At 43.3% G+C, this 17,455-nt stretch overlaps 1 protein-coding gene across 1 annotated transcript in view; it reads left to right on the top strand.

Moving 5' to 3' along the window:
- The first annotated feature begins 2,581 nt into the window (after positions 1 to 2,581).
- The window catches only part of LOC117353460 (ly6/PLAUR domain-containing protein 2-like), a 31,364-nt gene continuing 16,490 nt past the window's right edge, over positions 2,582 to 17,455 (top strand). Inside the window, exon 1 of the mRNA XM_033929408.1 lies at positions 2,582 to 2,636. Within this exon, the coding sequence (XP_033785299.1) occupies positions 2,606 to 2,636 (31 nt within the window). The 5' untranslated portion in view covers positions 2,582 to 2,605. The remainder of the gene's footprint in view (positions 2,637 to 17,455) is intronic.

Genomic DNA, 17,455 nt, shown 5'->3' on the forward strand with positions numbered 1-17,455 from the left:
TCTCAGCTTTCGAGGTACTGACTTTAAAGGCATGGGGGATTTTGTCCATCAAGCACTGCGTCACAAAGCAGTGACCAATGATGTGGAGGCTATGTGGTCAACCTTGAAATCAACCCTACACGCAGCAACAGACCGTTACATAAAATCCGTGAGTAAACGGCGAATAAAAAACAGACCTCAATGGTTCACCTCAGAGATATCTGACCTCGTTAAAGACAAGAAACGAGCATTCATTCACTACAAATGCACGAAGGGTAAAGAGGCTAAAATAAAATATATGACTAAGTCGTCAGCAGTCAAACTGGCAGTCAAAGAAGCCAAGCTCCGAGTAGAAGAAAACTTAGCGAATAACATTAAAAAGGGGGACAAATCTTTCTTCAGGTATATTAGTGATAGAAAAAGAAACACAGATGGAATAGTACGCCTCAGAAAACCCGACGGAAAATATGCAGAATCGAACACAGATAAAGCCGAACTACTAAATAAGTACTTCTGCTCAGTCTTCACCTGCGAGGCACCAGGGTCAGGTCCAAAGTTAAAGGTGAAGCATAACTCGAGAGACCCATTTCAGAACCACGAGTTTACACCCAGTGACGTCTACGACGAACTATCGAAACTCAAGGTGAACAAAGCCATGGGACCGGACAATCTGCACCCAAGGGTGCTCAGAGAGCTGTGTGACGTTCTGGCGGAACCGTTAGCCGTACTCTTCAATCTCTCTCTCAGTACGGGAAAAGTCCCACTGGACTGGAAAACAGCTAACGTCGTTCCTCTGCACAAAAAGGGTTGCAAGGCAGAAGCTGCAAATTACAGACCGGTGAGTCTCACTTCGATTGTGAGTAAGCTCATGGAAACACTAGTCAAACACAAACTAGACACGATCCTTGATAAGGAGAACCTACGCAACCCCCACCAACACGGTTTCACCAAGGGTAAGTCATGCCAATCCAATCTTATCAGCTTCTTTGACTGGGTAACTAGGAGGCTGGACCTGGGAGAGTCCCTAGATGTCGTGTACTTGGACTTCAGCAAAGCTTTTGACAGCGTCCCCCACCGTAGATTACTGAGCAAGATGAAATCAATGGGATTGGGTGATACACTGACTGCATGGGTCGGCGACTGGCTAAGCGGGAGACTTCAGAGGGTGTTAGTTAACGGTACCCTCTCTGAAACGTCGAGGGTGACCAGTGGAGTGCCGCAGGGATCAGTCTTGGGCCCGATCTTTTTCAACATATTTATAGGAGACATGACTCAGGGGCTTCAAGGTAAAATAGCATTATTCGCCGACGATGCCAAATTATGTAACACTGTGATTGACACCGCAAGTAAAAATGATTTGTCCGACAGCATGAGGCAGGACCTGCTTTTACTGGAACATTGGTCCACAACCTGGCAGCTGGGCTTTAATGCGAAAAAATGCAAGGTCATGCACCTTGGTAACAATAATCCGTGTAAGACATACACACTGAATGGTGAAACCTTGTCCAGGACTACAGCAGAGCGGGATTTGGGGGTAATCATTAGTGGAGACATGAAATCAGCCAATCAAATGGAGAAGGCTTCATCTAAGGCTAGACAAATGCTGGGATGTATCCGTAGAGGCTTTGTTAGCCGGAAGCCAGAGGTCATTATGCCGCTGTACAGAAGCATGGTGAGACCTCATCTGGAATACTGTGTGCAATTCTGGAGACCGCACTACCGTAAGGATGTGCTGAGAGTTGAGTCGGTTCAGCGAATGGCCACCAGGATGATCCTGGGGCTCAAGGATGTCTCGTATGAAGACAGGCTGCACAAGTTGCGGCTATACTCTCTCGAGGAATGTAGGGAGAGGGGAGATATGATAGAGACGTTTAAGTACATCACTGGTCGAATAGAGGTGGAAGACAACATTTTCCTTCTAAAAGGGCCCTCGTCCACAAGGGGACATCCGTTGAAAATCAGGGGGGGGAAATTTCATGGGGATACCAGGAAGTACTTCTTCACTGAAAGAGTGGTGGACCATTGGAACGAGCTCCCGGAGCAGGTGATCATGGCCAGCAGCATACAAGATTTTAAGAATAAATGGGATGCCCACGTCGGATCCCTACAAAGGTAGCATAGAGGAGGGCAGATTGGGGACGAGTGATAGAGTGTAGATTAGGGGAGGGTTGTTGGAGTGGGCAGACTTGATGGGCTATGGCCCTTTTCTGCCGTCATTTTCTATGTTTCTATGTTTCTAAAGCACATGGGGAAGACAGGGGGAGAAGGACACTGAAAGCACATGGGGAAGACAGAGGGGGAGAAGGACACTGAAAGCACATGAGGAAGACAGAGGGGGAGAAGGACGCTGAAAGCACATGGGGAAGACAGAGTGGGGAGAAGGACGCTGAAAGCACATGGGGAAGACAGTGGGGAGAAGGACGCTGAAAGCACATGGGGAAGAGAAAATGGGGATAAGACGCTGGCAGGGAAGAAGACAGAGATGCCAGACTATGGGGGAAGCGGAGGGAAGAAAATGAGTGCCAGACCAATTTGGAAGGGGGGAGAAAGGGAGAGGCACAGTAACAGAGCAAATGGAAGACGCAGAGAGAAGAGAGACAGTGGATGGAAGGAACTGAATAAGAAGATGAGGAAAGAAGAAACCAGAGAAGACAAAGGTAGAACAAAAATGTTCTATTTATTTATTGCTTTAGGAGACATGTGTCACTGTTTCTGTGGTGTTGCCTTGTATGCAGAGTCCAGCTTCTTACTGGTTCAATTTAACTTTGTCTATGTATTTCTATTTTATCCCTCCTTTTACAAAACCGTGGAGCGTTTTTTAGCGCCAGCTGTGGTGGTAGCAGCTTTGATGCTCAGAATTCTATGAGCGTCAGAGCTGTTACCACCATGGCTAAAATCCACACTACAGTTTTGTAAAAGGGGGAGGGGTTAGTTTGTGATGACATATTCCATACTAGGCAAAGGTGTTTTCTGTGTTCTGTGTGTTCGAAAGACATGGTTTTCTGTTAGGATTGACGGTGTAGGACTGATCTGTACTAGTCTGGTTTGTTTAGTTTTAAAATGGGTGAATTGATGTTGTACTGCTCACTGCAGTATGTAAGATGCTGCCTTTTCCTAGGTACTATAGACTTTTCCTCCAGGAAATTGTCCAAATCTTTCTTAAAACCAATATGTGTCTACTTTATAAAATAGAAAGAAAATAGGCTTCTTAGCACTGCACACACTATTGGCACATACTAAACTTTAATAAAAAGGGCCCCTTCATCAATAGCCTCCTAATTTTTTAAAAAATGATATACCCTCCACCCTTTTACTAAGCCATGTTAGAGGTTTCTACCACGGCCCAGAGCACTAAATGCTCCGATAGTCATAGAACTCTATGAGCATCAGAGCAGCATCAGATCATTTAGCGCTTCGGGCCACGGTAGAAACCTCTACCATGGCTTAGTAACAGAGGGCCAATGTTACTATTACTAATAATAATAATCAGAAAGATTCCACAAATAGGAAGTTAAGAAACAAAGAACTGTTCAAGAGGCTCCAATCAAAAGAAAATTGAGTCAGAAGAACCTGAGACTTTTTGGATACATCTGTAGGATCAACAGAGACAGGAAGATAAAGTGTAGGAATGTCACAAAGGAAACACACACACGCAGTCTTAGAGTCGGGAAGGAGGCACTCTAAATGGATGGTCTCTCCCCCTTTTTATTGAGAATCATAGCTCCATTAATTACTTAGCTAAAGCTCTACAAGTTATAATTTCATAATGCATTTACAGTGAGGATTAGACCAAGGTAATTCATTGTTTACTTATTTCATGTGCTTCTCAAAGCTACTATTTCACATGACATATGAATACAGTACATAATAATAGTTACAATAAAGTGATTCCCAATGTGTACATTTCTGATATGTCTCAAATCTTACTATAGCATGTGACAGTCCAAAGATTATAATGCATGCTACTTAAGCTCTCTTGATTAGCCTTGTCAGGGCCTGCTCAGGCAAAGTCTGATTGTTGCCCATATAAAGGATGCTTAAACAAGATAAGAGATAAGATAAGAGTAAACCTGTGTCAGGTTAATATGTGGCAAAAATCTTGTGACAAAAGGGGAGGGGGGAATGCCTCAGCATTCTGTCTCAAGGTGCAAACCTTTTGCTTTTACAAGAGGGAAAGAGAAAGAATTCATACTTCTATACAGGGCCTCAAAGCCTTACTCAGGGCTTAGATCTACACACAGGGCCTAGACCCGTACACAGGGCCTAGATCAGTGTGCTGACCTGGCCTGGTTCAGAACTACCTGTGTGCTGATGTTACCTGTGTTCTGATGCCCTGGATCTGAACTTATCAGACCGCCATCCCTACAATAAAGCACTGGGATTTGGAATCCGATGGATGACCCCCAAAAGATGTGGATGACCTCACAAAGAACGGGAATATGATATTGTGGAATTGTGCAGAGCAACCAAGAATTAAGCCATGTTGCACTAGACCAGGGTTGGCAATTCCGGTCCTCGAGAGTTGGAGCCAGGTCAGGTTTTCAGGATCTCCACCATGAATATGTATGAGATGGATATCATGCACTGCCTCCTTGAGATGCAGATCTATCTCATGCATATTTATTGTGGATATCCTGACCTGGCTCCGGCTCTCAAAGACTGGAATTGCCTACCCCTGCACTAGACAGAAATCAATGGAAATAGTCAAGAAGGTATTGGACACCTTCAGATGCTGAGGCCTGGTTGTTGATGCTGAAGTAGAGAATTACACGGGGAAAAAAATCTGTCCTGTCACTGCCCCATCACCGGACCACCATCCCCTTCACCACCCCATCTCCGTCAACCCCTTCACAGCCCCGTCCCCGCAGCATCCACCCTTCCCTCTTGACACCTCACCGCCCTTCAGCGGCCTGAGAATTTCCCTCTCTCCCCCTTACCTTCGCAGCGCGTTAGTAAAGAAACTTACTGAAGCCGATGGAGACTGCCTGCCTGTGCCTGCCTGCCAGTCGCATGTGTGTGGGCGGTAGCTTCTCCTCTGACGCAACCGGAAGTTGCATCAGAGGAGAAGCTTCCACCCACACACATGTGACTGCAGGCAGGCAGGCTTCAGTAAGTTTCTTTATTAAAGCGCCGCGAAGGTAAGGGGGAGGGAGATAGATTTGGCTGTAGGGAGGGAGGGAGCCGCGTGCGATTGGTGACCGCGCGCCTTCCCTGCCTTAACTGCGGGGACAAGGCCATTCACTGCTCCACAGGGCGGTGGATGGCCTTGTCCCCGTGCCCGCAGTAAGCACTCCCCCCTCCACCGTCTCTGCGGGTCACCTGCGGCAACCCGCGGGTAACTGCCACCGTGTCATTCTCTATGCTGAAGTTTATTTCAGTTTTGATTTAATGGTGTTTTATAAGTGATGTAGCAAACTCTAAAGGATGTTAACATACTCCCAGCCTGTTGTAATCAATTTTCCATTGTCATAATAACTGTTGGTGTAACACCCATGGGAGGGAGAATGAATAAAAGGCATTTATTGAGAAACATGGCCTCCCTTCGGTTACATTGCAAAGCAAAAGTGGTGTAAAAATTCATCGTGTGATGCAAATACTCCTTGTTACATAAGCAATGAGTCTTCTGTAAACTAATGAAGAGAATGTCTGAAAGGACGTGAAATGTCACATTTTAAAAAATGGGGTCAGAATAAATATTGGGCTATCATAAAGGACAAAAAACATGCATATCAATTGTCAAAGATAAATGAACAAAACACAAATATTATAAGTGCTCATGAAAAAAAATGGCTTCCTGTATGATTCAGCCACAAGGGATAATACTGTATAAAAAATTTGAAATGAATAAATATATAGTACAGCGTGTAATTAAACTTTGGAATTCGTTGCCAGAGAATGTGATGAAATCAGTTAGCTTAGTGGGGTTTAAAAAAGGTTTGGATAATTTCCTAACAGAGAAGTCATTAGGCCATTATTAAGATGGCTTGGCAAAATCCACTGCAAAATCTGTTTTATTACTTGGGATCTAGCTAGGTATTTAGGACCTGGGTTGGCCACTGATGGAAACAGGATACTGGGCTTGATGGACCTTCAGTCTGTCCCAGTATGGTAGTTCTTATGTTCTTATGTGAACCAAGTATAGGACAATTAAGCCATTGTAATATTGGCTCTTAGGCATTGGTGAAATGAGGCATTATGACATCACAATCTTAGTTCTGGAACGTTGCTACTCTGGGTTTCTGCCAGGTATTGGGACGTGGGTCAGCCACTCCTGAAAACAGGATACTGGGCTTAATGGACCTTCGGTAAGTCCCAGTATGGCAATTCTTACTGTATGTACTTATAACTTAAAGTAATGAAAAATTAATTAATTGAGTTAAAGGTAGGGAGGATGGGTTCAAGCCGGTGATGTAAGCAGGAGTAAGAGAACAGAGTTGTTTGTCTCTTTAAGAAAACCCAGAATGGTTAAAACTCCATGATTTGAGTCTTGTTCCCTTAGATAAAACAATACCTTCAGTGTCATTTTGGTTTAAATTGGTAGTTTTGTTGGTTTTGATTTAATCAATAAGTAACCACTGGATTTTTCTGAATTTATTGCTGCATCTTATTATGACACGTAAAAGAATCTGCTGAGAAATTCATGCAATATGCTTCTAAGTGTTTAAACTAGAAGATGAGGGTGGCATATGTATGCAGAACACTTATGGTGGCCACCCCCGGCAAATGACAAGATGTGACGGTAGTAAAGATAGCAATGTACACAACAATATGAACAATACACTTCTTAGCAAGGCAACAGAAAATGAGACTAAACAAAAAAACTAGACAAAAAATGAAATTGCCACAGAAAAGTAGCTGGAAAGCAATGACCACAAACACTTGCAGTCTAGACAACAAAAACCATGATCTGCAAGTCCTAATGTTAGAGGCAAAGTTGGATATTGTAGCAATCACAGAGACATGGTTCAGTGATTGTCATGGATAGAACGCAAACATACCGGGCTATAATCTTTTTAGGAAGGACAGAGAAGGTCGAAAGGGTGGAGGAGTAGCTCTCTATGTAAAGATCAACATCCATGCAACTGAATTGCAGGGGAAAAAAAGAAGCAATATGGATAGCTTTGAAAAGAGAAGATGGAACTTCTAACTGCGTGGGTGTTGTCTACAGACCTCCGATTCAATCACAGCAATTTGATAAAGATCTTGTTGCAGATGTCCATAAATTGGGGAAGAAAGGAGAGGGGATGTTGCTGGGTGATTTCAACCTGCCGGATGTGGATTGGAAAATTCCTTCTGCGGAATTGGAAAGAAGCAGAGAGATAGTGATGCCTTTCAAGGGGCTCTGCTCAGACAAATGGTGATGGAACTGATGGAGGGAAAAGCGATACTGAATCTGGTGCTCACAAATGGGAAAGGTGTCTCTAATGTCCGAGTGGGTACCCACCTGGGCGCTAGTAATCATCAAACGGTTTGGTTTGGTATAACACCTAAAGTTGAGAGCAACCACACAAAACAAAGTCCTGGATTTCAAATGTGTGGACTTTAGTAAAATGGAGGAGTATCTGAAGAAAGAAATAATAGAATGAGAGGATGAAAGGGAAGTGAAAAAAACAGTGGTCCAAGCTGAAAAGAGCAATAAAAATGGCTACCGACCTTTATGTGAGGAAAATAAATAAAAACAAGAGTAAAAGAAAACTGATATGGTTCTCCAAACTAGTGGTGGAGAAAATAAAGGCAAACGAGTTGGTGCTCATAAAATATAAAAATACTCAAGAAGGGGAGCACAAAACAGAATACCGGATGAAAATGAAAGAAGTCAAGAGAGAGATGCATATGGCGAAAGCACGAGCAGAAGAGCAAATGGCCAGAAATATAAAAAAGGGAGACAACATTTTTTTCAGGTATATTAATGAAAGAAGGGAGATGAAAAATGGAATTGCGAGACTAAAAGAAGCTATGGGCCACTACGTGGATAGTGATGAGAAAAAAGCCAACATGCTAAATAAATACTTCTGTGTTCAAGGAAGAAAATCCTGGCAAAAGACCATGATTGACAGGCAAAATTACATGTGAGAATTGAATGGATACCACGCCATTTATTGAAGAAAGTGTTTATGAACAACTTGAAAAATTGAAGGTGGACAAAGCCATGGGACCGGATGGGATCTATCCCAGGATACTGAGGGAGCTCAGAAAGGTTCTGAAGCCTCCACTTATAGATTTGTTCAATAAATCCCTAGCGATGGGAGTGGTTCTGTGGCATTGGAGACTCTTCACAAAAGTGGTCGCACAGATGAAGCCTCACTTCGGTTATTGGAAAATTAGTGGAAGCATTGCTGAAGGAGAGGATAGTGAAATTCCTGGAATCTAATAAGTTACAAGATCTAAGGCAACATGGTTTTACTAAAGGTAACTTGTGCCACACAAATTTGATTGAATTCTTTGACTGGGTAACCAGGGAATTAGACCGAGGAAGTCCAATAGATATAATTTACTTAGATTTCAGCAAAATCATTGACGCAATTCTCATAGGAGGCTCTTTAACAAATCTGACCGGCTGAATTTAGGACCCAAAGTGGTAAACTGGGTTAGAAACTAGTTAACAGACAGGCATCAGAGGGTGAAGGAAAGGTGAATAGTGGACTGCCTTGTGAGTTATATTGCCGAAGGGCTAAAAGGAAAGATTTACCTTTTTGCGGATGTTACCAAGATTGGTAACAGAGGACACCCTGTGGAAAACATGAAAAAGTATCTTCAAAAGTTGCAAGAATGGCCTGATGTCTAGCAACTAAAATTCAATGCAAAAAAATGCAGAGTGATGCATTTGGAGAGTAAAAATCCAAGTGAGATGTATGTGCTGGCTGATATGCACAAACAGGGAGAGGGAGCTTGGGGTGATAGTGTCTGAGGATCTGAAGGTGACAAAGCAGTGTGGCAAGGCGGTGGCTATAGCCAGGAGGATATTAGACTGTATAGAGAGAGGTAGAGAGGTATAACTAGCAGAAGAAAGGAGGTGTTGATGCTTCTGTACAGGTCATTGGTGAAGCCCCACTTGGAGAATTGTGTTTAGTTTTGGAGGCCACATCTGGCCAAGGTAAATGTCAGAAGTAGAGGGAACAGGATTGTTTGGTTGAAATAACCATCTACTCAGGCTAGCTATCTGCCTCCTAATACTTCCATATATTCCTCAGTTCTTAATTCTGTATCTGGGGAGTTCAGGAAAGAAATCTCTCACACAAGTATGGTAAATAGTCAAAGCTTTGAGAAGTGTTTCTGCATCCTCTAAAATAATGGGACATCAGAAAGGCTTTGTAGGAGTGATTCCTACCTTCCTCACACCTAAGGTTAGGCCTCTCTCTCACTGATGTCAAGAAGCATGAACCATGTTCTGCAAGAAAAATCATCTCTGCTGCCTGCCAGGTGCATTCTGGGCTTGTTTACAAGAACTATGTGTTTCTTCAGTCAAGGACATCTGCCCGGCTCAGCTCCTGAGAAAGTTGGAGGAGGGATGAGCTGCTAGGATTGGTATGTGTCTCTCCTATCTACTAAGGCACCTCTCTCTCAAGGTCGGTGCACGAATATACACAAAAATTGGTGCTGTTTCTGGATTGGTCTGAGGGAGGTCATCTGATGAAAACTAAGAAGAAGGAGTCTAATTAATGAGTAGTCTATGCTGGGATGTAAGGAAGCTTGGATCTTCACATAGGTTTCTCTTCACACACCTTCTAATAATTAAAAACTGATAAGTACCTCTTGTGACTTAGCTCTCGGATAAGACTGAAACAAAGAACTGCTTTTGAAACAGATCTGGTTTATACATCACATAAGAAACTTTAGCAGAGATATCTTACAGCTTGCTATAGTGACAAACTACCCTATCTAACTCGAAGGAATTTTCACATCTGCTGCGCTGAAGGAAATGAACGAATTCCATCTCCCTGTTCTGAGGAGGCAAAACCTTCAAGTAGTGAAAACAAGGAATTATCTCTTATCAGCTGGGCTAGATAAAATTCAATTGTTTTGGAATAAGGAGAGTTAAGGTCCTGTGGTGATAAGCTATTTTTAGATTGCTGCTATAATCAGGAATTTAATATTATAAGGAATTACTTAGTGTGTAAGAATTAGTTACTCATTTACTTAGGGATTATTGTGTAATAATTATGTAATGAGATATATGTATGTATTCAGAGAAATTGTGAACAAATAACTAGTTATTATTTACTGCTGGCTTGTGAATTATATTTTTCTATTTCTATAATAAAAATATTTCATATAGCTCTGGTCTCTGTCTTAGTATAAACTGGCAAAGATAATGAATCCGTGGAGGTGTTTATGGGTTGCCCTAGAAACTAGATATGCACGTGACTTGTTTATGTAGCACTAATTTGTTATACCCATAAATCTACCTACAGCTTCCCCAATACAAGTGACTGGCCATTTTATTGACATCATCAATTAATTAATTAATTATTAAACATACGTAGTTGGTATCCAATCACAATCCATTTACAAAGTGAAGTCACATGGTTTCTGAATTTTACTTTGCTAGTAATTTCCTTAGCAATAGTGACTTAACTCATCACATGCTAACTCATCAATATTTGCCCTAACTATGTAAGTGGAAGAAAACTATGTTCTTATAAACAGATGTGTTTTTCTCTCTAAACCTTCTGAACAACCACTGGAAGAAAAATATGTTCACCAGAAACTATCTCATTTGCTAAACACATGGTTATAGTCACATGATTTCCCCTAACTCCTCAATCGACAAATATGTCAGTGTGACTTGTAGCTTATTTGCAGGGGCCTGCTATGTTATGGCTCCAGCATCTTGTTTCAGACATTAAACCATAATATTTTGTTCTATGAAGGAAAAATATGTACTTTGTTAGTTGCTGTTTATACTTTGCTGTGTGTCACAGGTTACTGAAGGATTTCTATTATTCATCTATAATATTAGTATCTTTTAAAGCCCTAACTAAAAGTGTATCTAAGATATATTGGTTATTGGGGCCATATTAATTATGGCCCCCCCCCCTTATATTCTGCATAATACAATTATCCTTATCAGCTTGACTGCTGAAGGAGGAGAGGGGGTGAGAAGCAAATGTTGTTGAGAGAGAGATGTATACATCCAGAGGAGATGTAAGAGACCAGTGACCTATGACTCATTGATTACATGATCCACTGTTCATGACCCACCCACAATATATTGAGTATAATCAAGGACAATTAATTATGCAATTGCCTAATAAGGAGAACTCACCGCCATCTAAAATTAAACATGTCCTTATCTTTCTACCTAAACCTGTCTCTCCTTTTCTCCTGTTCTCTATTTCTGTGAACAACACCCTCATCCTCCTTGTCTTGTTGGCTTGCAACCTTGGGGTAATCTTTGACTCATCTCTCTCCTTCTCTTCACATATCCAACAGACTGCCAAAACATGATGTTTCTTTCTCTACACTATCACTAAAATCAGACTCTTCCTTTCTAAGCACACTGCCAAAACCCTCATCCATACCCTCATCACCTCTTACCTAGATTAAAGCAACCTGCTTCTCACTAGCATTCTGCTAAACCATCTCTCTCATTTCAATCTGTACAGAACTCTTCTGCACACCTCATATTCCATCAATATTGCTATGCCCACATGACCCCTCTCCTCAAGTCTCTTCATTGGCTCCCTATCCATTTCCACATAGAGTTCAAACTCCTCTTATTGACTTACAAGTTCTTTCACTCTGCAACTCCTCAGTATCTCTCCTCTCTTATCGTTCCCTATACTCCTCCCAGGAACTCTGTACCTTTCTCCTCTACTGCCAACTCCAGACTCCGTCCCTTCTATCTTGCTGTACCATATGCCTGGAACAGACTGCATGAGTCAGTTCATCAAGTGAGAAAATACCAAGAGAATCCAACTGAATAGTTCCACAAAAGCAAACCGCACAGCAAAAAGGGAAACAGTGGAACAAGTGGTATAATTTATTAGAAAAACGGTGCAGTAAAAAATACAATGTCATAAAATGCACAATACGGATGTGGCATAGACCCGACATGGGCTGTGTTTCGGTCGTGACAATGACCTTCTTCCGGGATCCAGTCTTGCTGAGAGCCACAAAAAAAATGCAAAAAAATAAAAGAACATAAGACTTGCCGCTGCTGGGTCAGATCAGTGGTCCATCATGTCCAGCAGTCCGCTCACGTGGCGGCCCTTAGGTCAAAGACCAATGCCCTGTTTGAGTCTAGCCTTACTTGTGTATGTTCTGTTCCAGTAGGAACTTATCCAACCTTGTCTTGAATCCATGAAGGGTACTTTCCCCTATAACAGCCTCCAGAAGAGCGTTCCAGATTTCTACCACTCTCTGAGTGAAGAAGAACTTCCTTATGTTTGTACGGAATCTATTCCCTTTTAACTTTAGAGAGTGCCCTCTCATTCTCTTCACTTTGGAGAGGGTGAACGATCTCTCTTTCTCTACTAAGTCAATTCCCTTCAGTATCTTGAATGTTTTGATTATGTCCCCTCTCAATCTTCTCTTTTCAAGGGAGAAGAGGCCCAGTTTCTTTAGCCTCTCGTTGTACGGCAACTCCCCCAGTCCCTTAACCATTTTTGTCGCTCTTCTCTGGACCCTTTCGAGTAGTACTATGTCCTTTTTCATGCATGGCGACCAGTGTTGGATGCAGTATTCCAGGTGGGGGCGTACCATGGCCCGGTAAAACGGCATGAAAACCTTTTAAGATCTGTTTGTGATCCCCTTAATCATTCCTAGCATTCTGTTTGCCCTTTTCGCCACTGCCGCGCATTGTGTGGACAGTTTCAGTGACTTGTCTACAAGTACTCTCAAGTCTCTCTCCTGGGGATTCTCTCCGAGTATAGCACCGGACATCCTGTATTCGTGCATAAGATTTGATAATAGCAAAAACACAAGCCACAGTGTGCCTCATCAGCCCATGTCAGGTCTATACCACATCCATATTGTGCATTTTATGATATTGTATTTTTTACTGCACCATTTTTCTAATAAATATTCAAATCTAGACTAAAAGACCACTTTTTCAAGGCTGCTTTTAACTTCTCCCACTTAGCTGTTTGTTTTATCATTCCCTCTGTAAGAAATTCCCTAACCCCTATTTGTCCAGTTTGTATGTTTTGATTAGATTGTAAGCTCTATCGAGCAGGGATTGTCTCATACATGTTTAAATGTACAGCACTGCTTACGTCTGGCAGCGCCATAGGCAAATTCATAAGAAACGTACAGTTAAATAATGAAAGATTTCGGCGTACTTTATTCAGCTGCGAATTTTAATGCTTGGTGTGTTAAAATACATGAACATTATCTGTCAAGTGTGTCACAACAGAAGAAAGGTTTTGAACCTCTGATCTATGCTATTATGTCATTTAAGCTTTTCCCTTATATATTTCTACGATGCAGTTCTGCCCATTTGTGCATGCATTTGGCTGCTAAGTTGTGACTGTGATTTGGAAGCTAGGAGTCACCCAGTCATTTAGAAGTGTTGGCCTGCCAGTAACGTTCCTTGTTAACCCAAAACATGGATCCTTAATTATAGCATTTGGCAGAATCGCCTTCTAACAGAACATAACCTGTTATGCCAGTCTGTGGCTGTCCCAATCCTTCCGTTGCTTGCCAGGCAATTATATGGCTGAAATCTTGTGAACCCAATGAGAAAGTATATAAAGCCTCCCATTAGCATTCACTCTTCATGGGTCAGCTGTGAGGATGAAGGCATCCCTGGTCCTTCTGCTGGTGGCAGCTCTATGCGTCGTGGATTTAGGTAAGAAGCACGAGACAGAATTGCTAGATCCCTGTATAGAAGGAGCGGCGTGTGCCAATTCACAGCTTTCTTGCAAGGGGAGGATGAAGTGCTTTAAAATAATGGGGTGAGTATTTACCCCATTATATGAGGGAGCAGAGGCCCATAAGGAAGGCTCAAAGATCTTTTCCCCTACTATCACTACTACTTATCACATCTATAGCGCTGAAAGGCGTATGCAGCGCTGTACATTTTGACATTTAATCGACGGTCCCTGCTCAGAAGAGCTTACAATCTAACTTGGCCAGACAGACATGACATATAGGGTTAAGGATGCATAACCCAAGGCGAGAGGAGTTAGGAGTTGAAAGCACGCTCGAAGAGGTGGGCTTTTAACTGGCCAGAGACGGAGCCAGCCGTAGGGATTTGAACAGCTTGTTCCAAGCATATGGTGCAGCAAGGCAGAAGGGACGGAGTCTGGAGTTGGCAGTTGAAGAGAAGGGTGATGGGACTAAATCGCGCAAGACAACGGCGCGCCGACAACTGAGCGCAAGGTTGACAGCGCGCCGAAGAAAAGCACTATTTTAAAGGGCTCCGACGGGGGATGTGGGGGGGAACCCCCCCACTTTACTTAACAGACATTGTGCTGGCGTTGTGGGGGTTTGGGGGGTTGTAACCCCCCACATTATACTTAAAACTGAACTTTTTCCCTAAAAGACAGGCAAAAAGTTTGATTTCAAGTATAATGAGGGGGCTTACAACCCCCCAAGCCCCCCACAACACCAGCGCAATGTCTGTTAAGTAAAATAGGGGGGTTCCCCACCAACACCCCCTGTCGGAACCATTTAAAATAGTGCTTTTCATCGGCGCGCCGTCAACCTTGCGCTCAGTTGTCTGCGCTCAGTTGTCGGCGCGCCGTTGTCTCGCGCAATTTTGTCTATGAACCGAAGAGAAGGGCTGCCAGAATCCTTCAAGCAACAGAAAGATTTGTGTAAATTTTAAAAAATTGTTAAAGCGTCCATCTGTTGCGTAAGATGAAGTACGATGGTTGATGCCTTCTGTATGAATTGGCAATTTTAATGAAGGTTTTTGATGTTTGTTTTGCTATTTTTTAAATTATGTATGTTTGGTTATACAGTGCTCCTCCGGTCATTTGCGGTAGGTGAGTTGCGGTCCCGGTCATTTGCGGTATTTTCCAACTGCAGGAGAGGGCAGCTGGAGAGGCAGGAGAGAACAGCCGGAGTACTGGCGAGTGAAGGAAATCACTCGGGGTATGCTCCGACCGCCTCTTCCTGCACGAAAGTCAGGCCTCACCAATCAGGAGCTGCGTGTCAAAGCAGGAAGAGGCGATTGGAGCATACCGCGAGTGATTTCCTTCACTCGCCAGCGCTCTGGCTGCTCTCCGGCTGCCCTCTCCTGTCTCCTCCACTAAAAACCGTATTTGCGGTATTTCAAGATTCGCAGGGGGTTCCTGGAACGGAACCCCCGCAAATATCGGGGGGAGTACTGTAATCCGCCTTATTTAAAAGCAGAATATAAATAATAAACTCTAAACTATAGGATGGACTTATCAGCTGAGCGTAGCTTGCGGGGGGGGGGGGGGGGGGAGATAAACAACTTTTCAAGTTTTTACAAACATACCAAGTTCCTGGTTATAGTCCCCTTTTCCATATTTTGCTTCAATTGTGCCTTCGTTATGCAAATGTGGCAAACCAGTTAAGGTTGTGAGGCCAAATCCCACTATTGCTCCTGGGCAATTCACTTAATCTTCCAGTGCCCACCACTAGAGAATGACACGGTGACAAAATTCATCACCGTTCCCGTCCCCGCGGATAACCGCAGGAAACCATCTTCATGTCATTCTTTAAGGAGAAAGGGAAGAATCAGAGTATGAATGGCCACAACCACTGACCCACAAGCTTTGCTTTGAAGAATGCTGGTATAGAAGGACTGAGGTTGAAACAGACACTACAGAATGACAGTCTCTGGTATCCAGAGCAGATATTGTGATGTCATAATGCCTCATTCCACCAGTGCCTAAGAGCCAATCACATCAATGATGTCACAATGGCTTCATTATCCTTGGCTCCCATAAGAATCAGAGTATGAATGGCCACAACCACTGACCCGCAAGCTTTGCTTTGAAGAATGCTGGTGTAGAAGTCCGAGGTTGAAATAGACACTCGAAAATGACATGGGATTATTTCCTGCGGTTATCCGTGAGGATGGGAACGGTGATGAATTTTGTCACAGTGTCATTCTCTACCCACCACTTTGAAATGCCAAAGCCACAAAAAGGTGGTATACAATTCTCTTTCTACTGTGGAATGGTTGGGTTTCTTTGCTTGCTGCAAGTTTTTATCAAGGAAATTAGCTCAAATGGTAGAAACTTGCTGTGCATGGGAGAGCGGTGGGATCTCTGAGAGAGAGGAAGAGATAATTTATACATTCAATTTTCTATACCGTTCTCCCAGGGCAGCTCAGAATGGTTTACATGAACTTATTCAGGTACTCAAGCATTTTTCCCTGTCTGTCCTGGTGGGCTCACAATCTATCTAATGTACCTGGGGCAATGGGGAGGATTAAGTGACTTGCCCAGGGTCACAAGGAAAAGTGTGGGTTTGAACCCACAATCTCAGAGTGCTGAGGCTGTAACTTTAACCACTGCAGATTAGTGCTGCCCGATTCAGGAAAAAAAATTTTGATTCAATTCGATTCGGCCTATTGAATTGGTTTTTGATTCGATTTGACTTTCCTTCCCAATTGGGTGTTTTTTCATACATCCTGGTGGGTTTATTTTATAGCCTCTTCACCCCCTTTGCCTTCTCCTAACCACACTGGCACTGTGATGTAAACAAAATAAACAAACAAAAAAGACTTTTCCTCTCTCTCTTAAATCCTAGGTCACGTTTGCGGTCTATCACCAGCTCTGGCAGGATACACGTTTCAAATCTGACATATTGTAATCACAAAACAGAAAATGAAATTAGTTTTTCTACCTTTTGTTGTCTGGTCTTTATTCAAATCATGTTGGTCCCAGGCTCTGGTTGTCTTCTGAGAAGTCACTTGCCAGGGTCTCCTTCTTTCTCCGTGCTAACCATCCATCTTCCATCTCTATCCTCCCCTTCTGTTTCCCTTCCTTCCTCCGGAGGTCTGGCATCTTTCCTTTTTTTCATCTCCATCCACACAGCTGCAGTGATGGACCCCACCATCCCCAGATCCATCATTTCTCCTTTTCTCAACTACCCTTTCATCCAGCATCTCTCCCTCCTTTCCCACCACTAGCTCTCCCTCTCTCTTTCCAACTACGCCCCTATCAAGTATCTCTATTCACCACCACCCCTCCACACCATCCCTTGTGTCCAACTACTCTCCCTTTCTGTTCCTTCCTTCCCTAAATCCCATTGTCCATCATCTCTCTTCTCCTCTATTTTTAGACCCATTATTTCTTCCCCCCCAAAGTCCAGCATATGCATGTCTCTTTCAACCCCCCTTCCCTCCCTCTCTCTGTGTACTTCTACACCAGGGCCCCATCCCTTGAAGGTCTGTCCCCCCCGAAGGCCTGCACCCCACCCCTGAAGGCCTACCTATCCCCCCTGAAGGTCTGTTTCCCCCTTGAAGGCCTGTCTCCCCCCCTTGAAGGCCTGTCTCCCCCCTTGAAGGCTTGTCCCCCCCCCTTAAATGTCTGCATCCCATCCCTGAAGG

The sequence above is a fragment of the Geotrypetes seraphini genome, chromosome 2, assembly GCF_902459505.1.
Source record: "Geotrypetes seraphini chromosome 2, aGeoSer1.1, whole genome shotgun sequence".
NCBI classification, from domain to species: domain Eukaryota; kingdom Metazoa; phylum Chordata; class Amphibia; order Gymnophiona; family Dermophiidae; genus Geotrypetes; species Geotrypetes seraphini.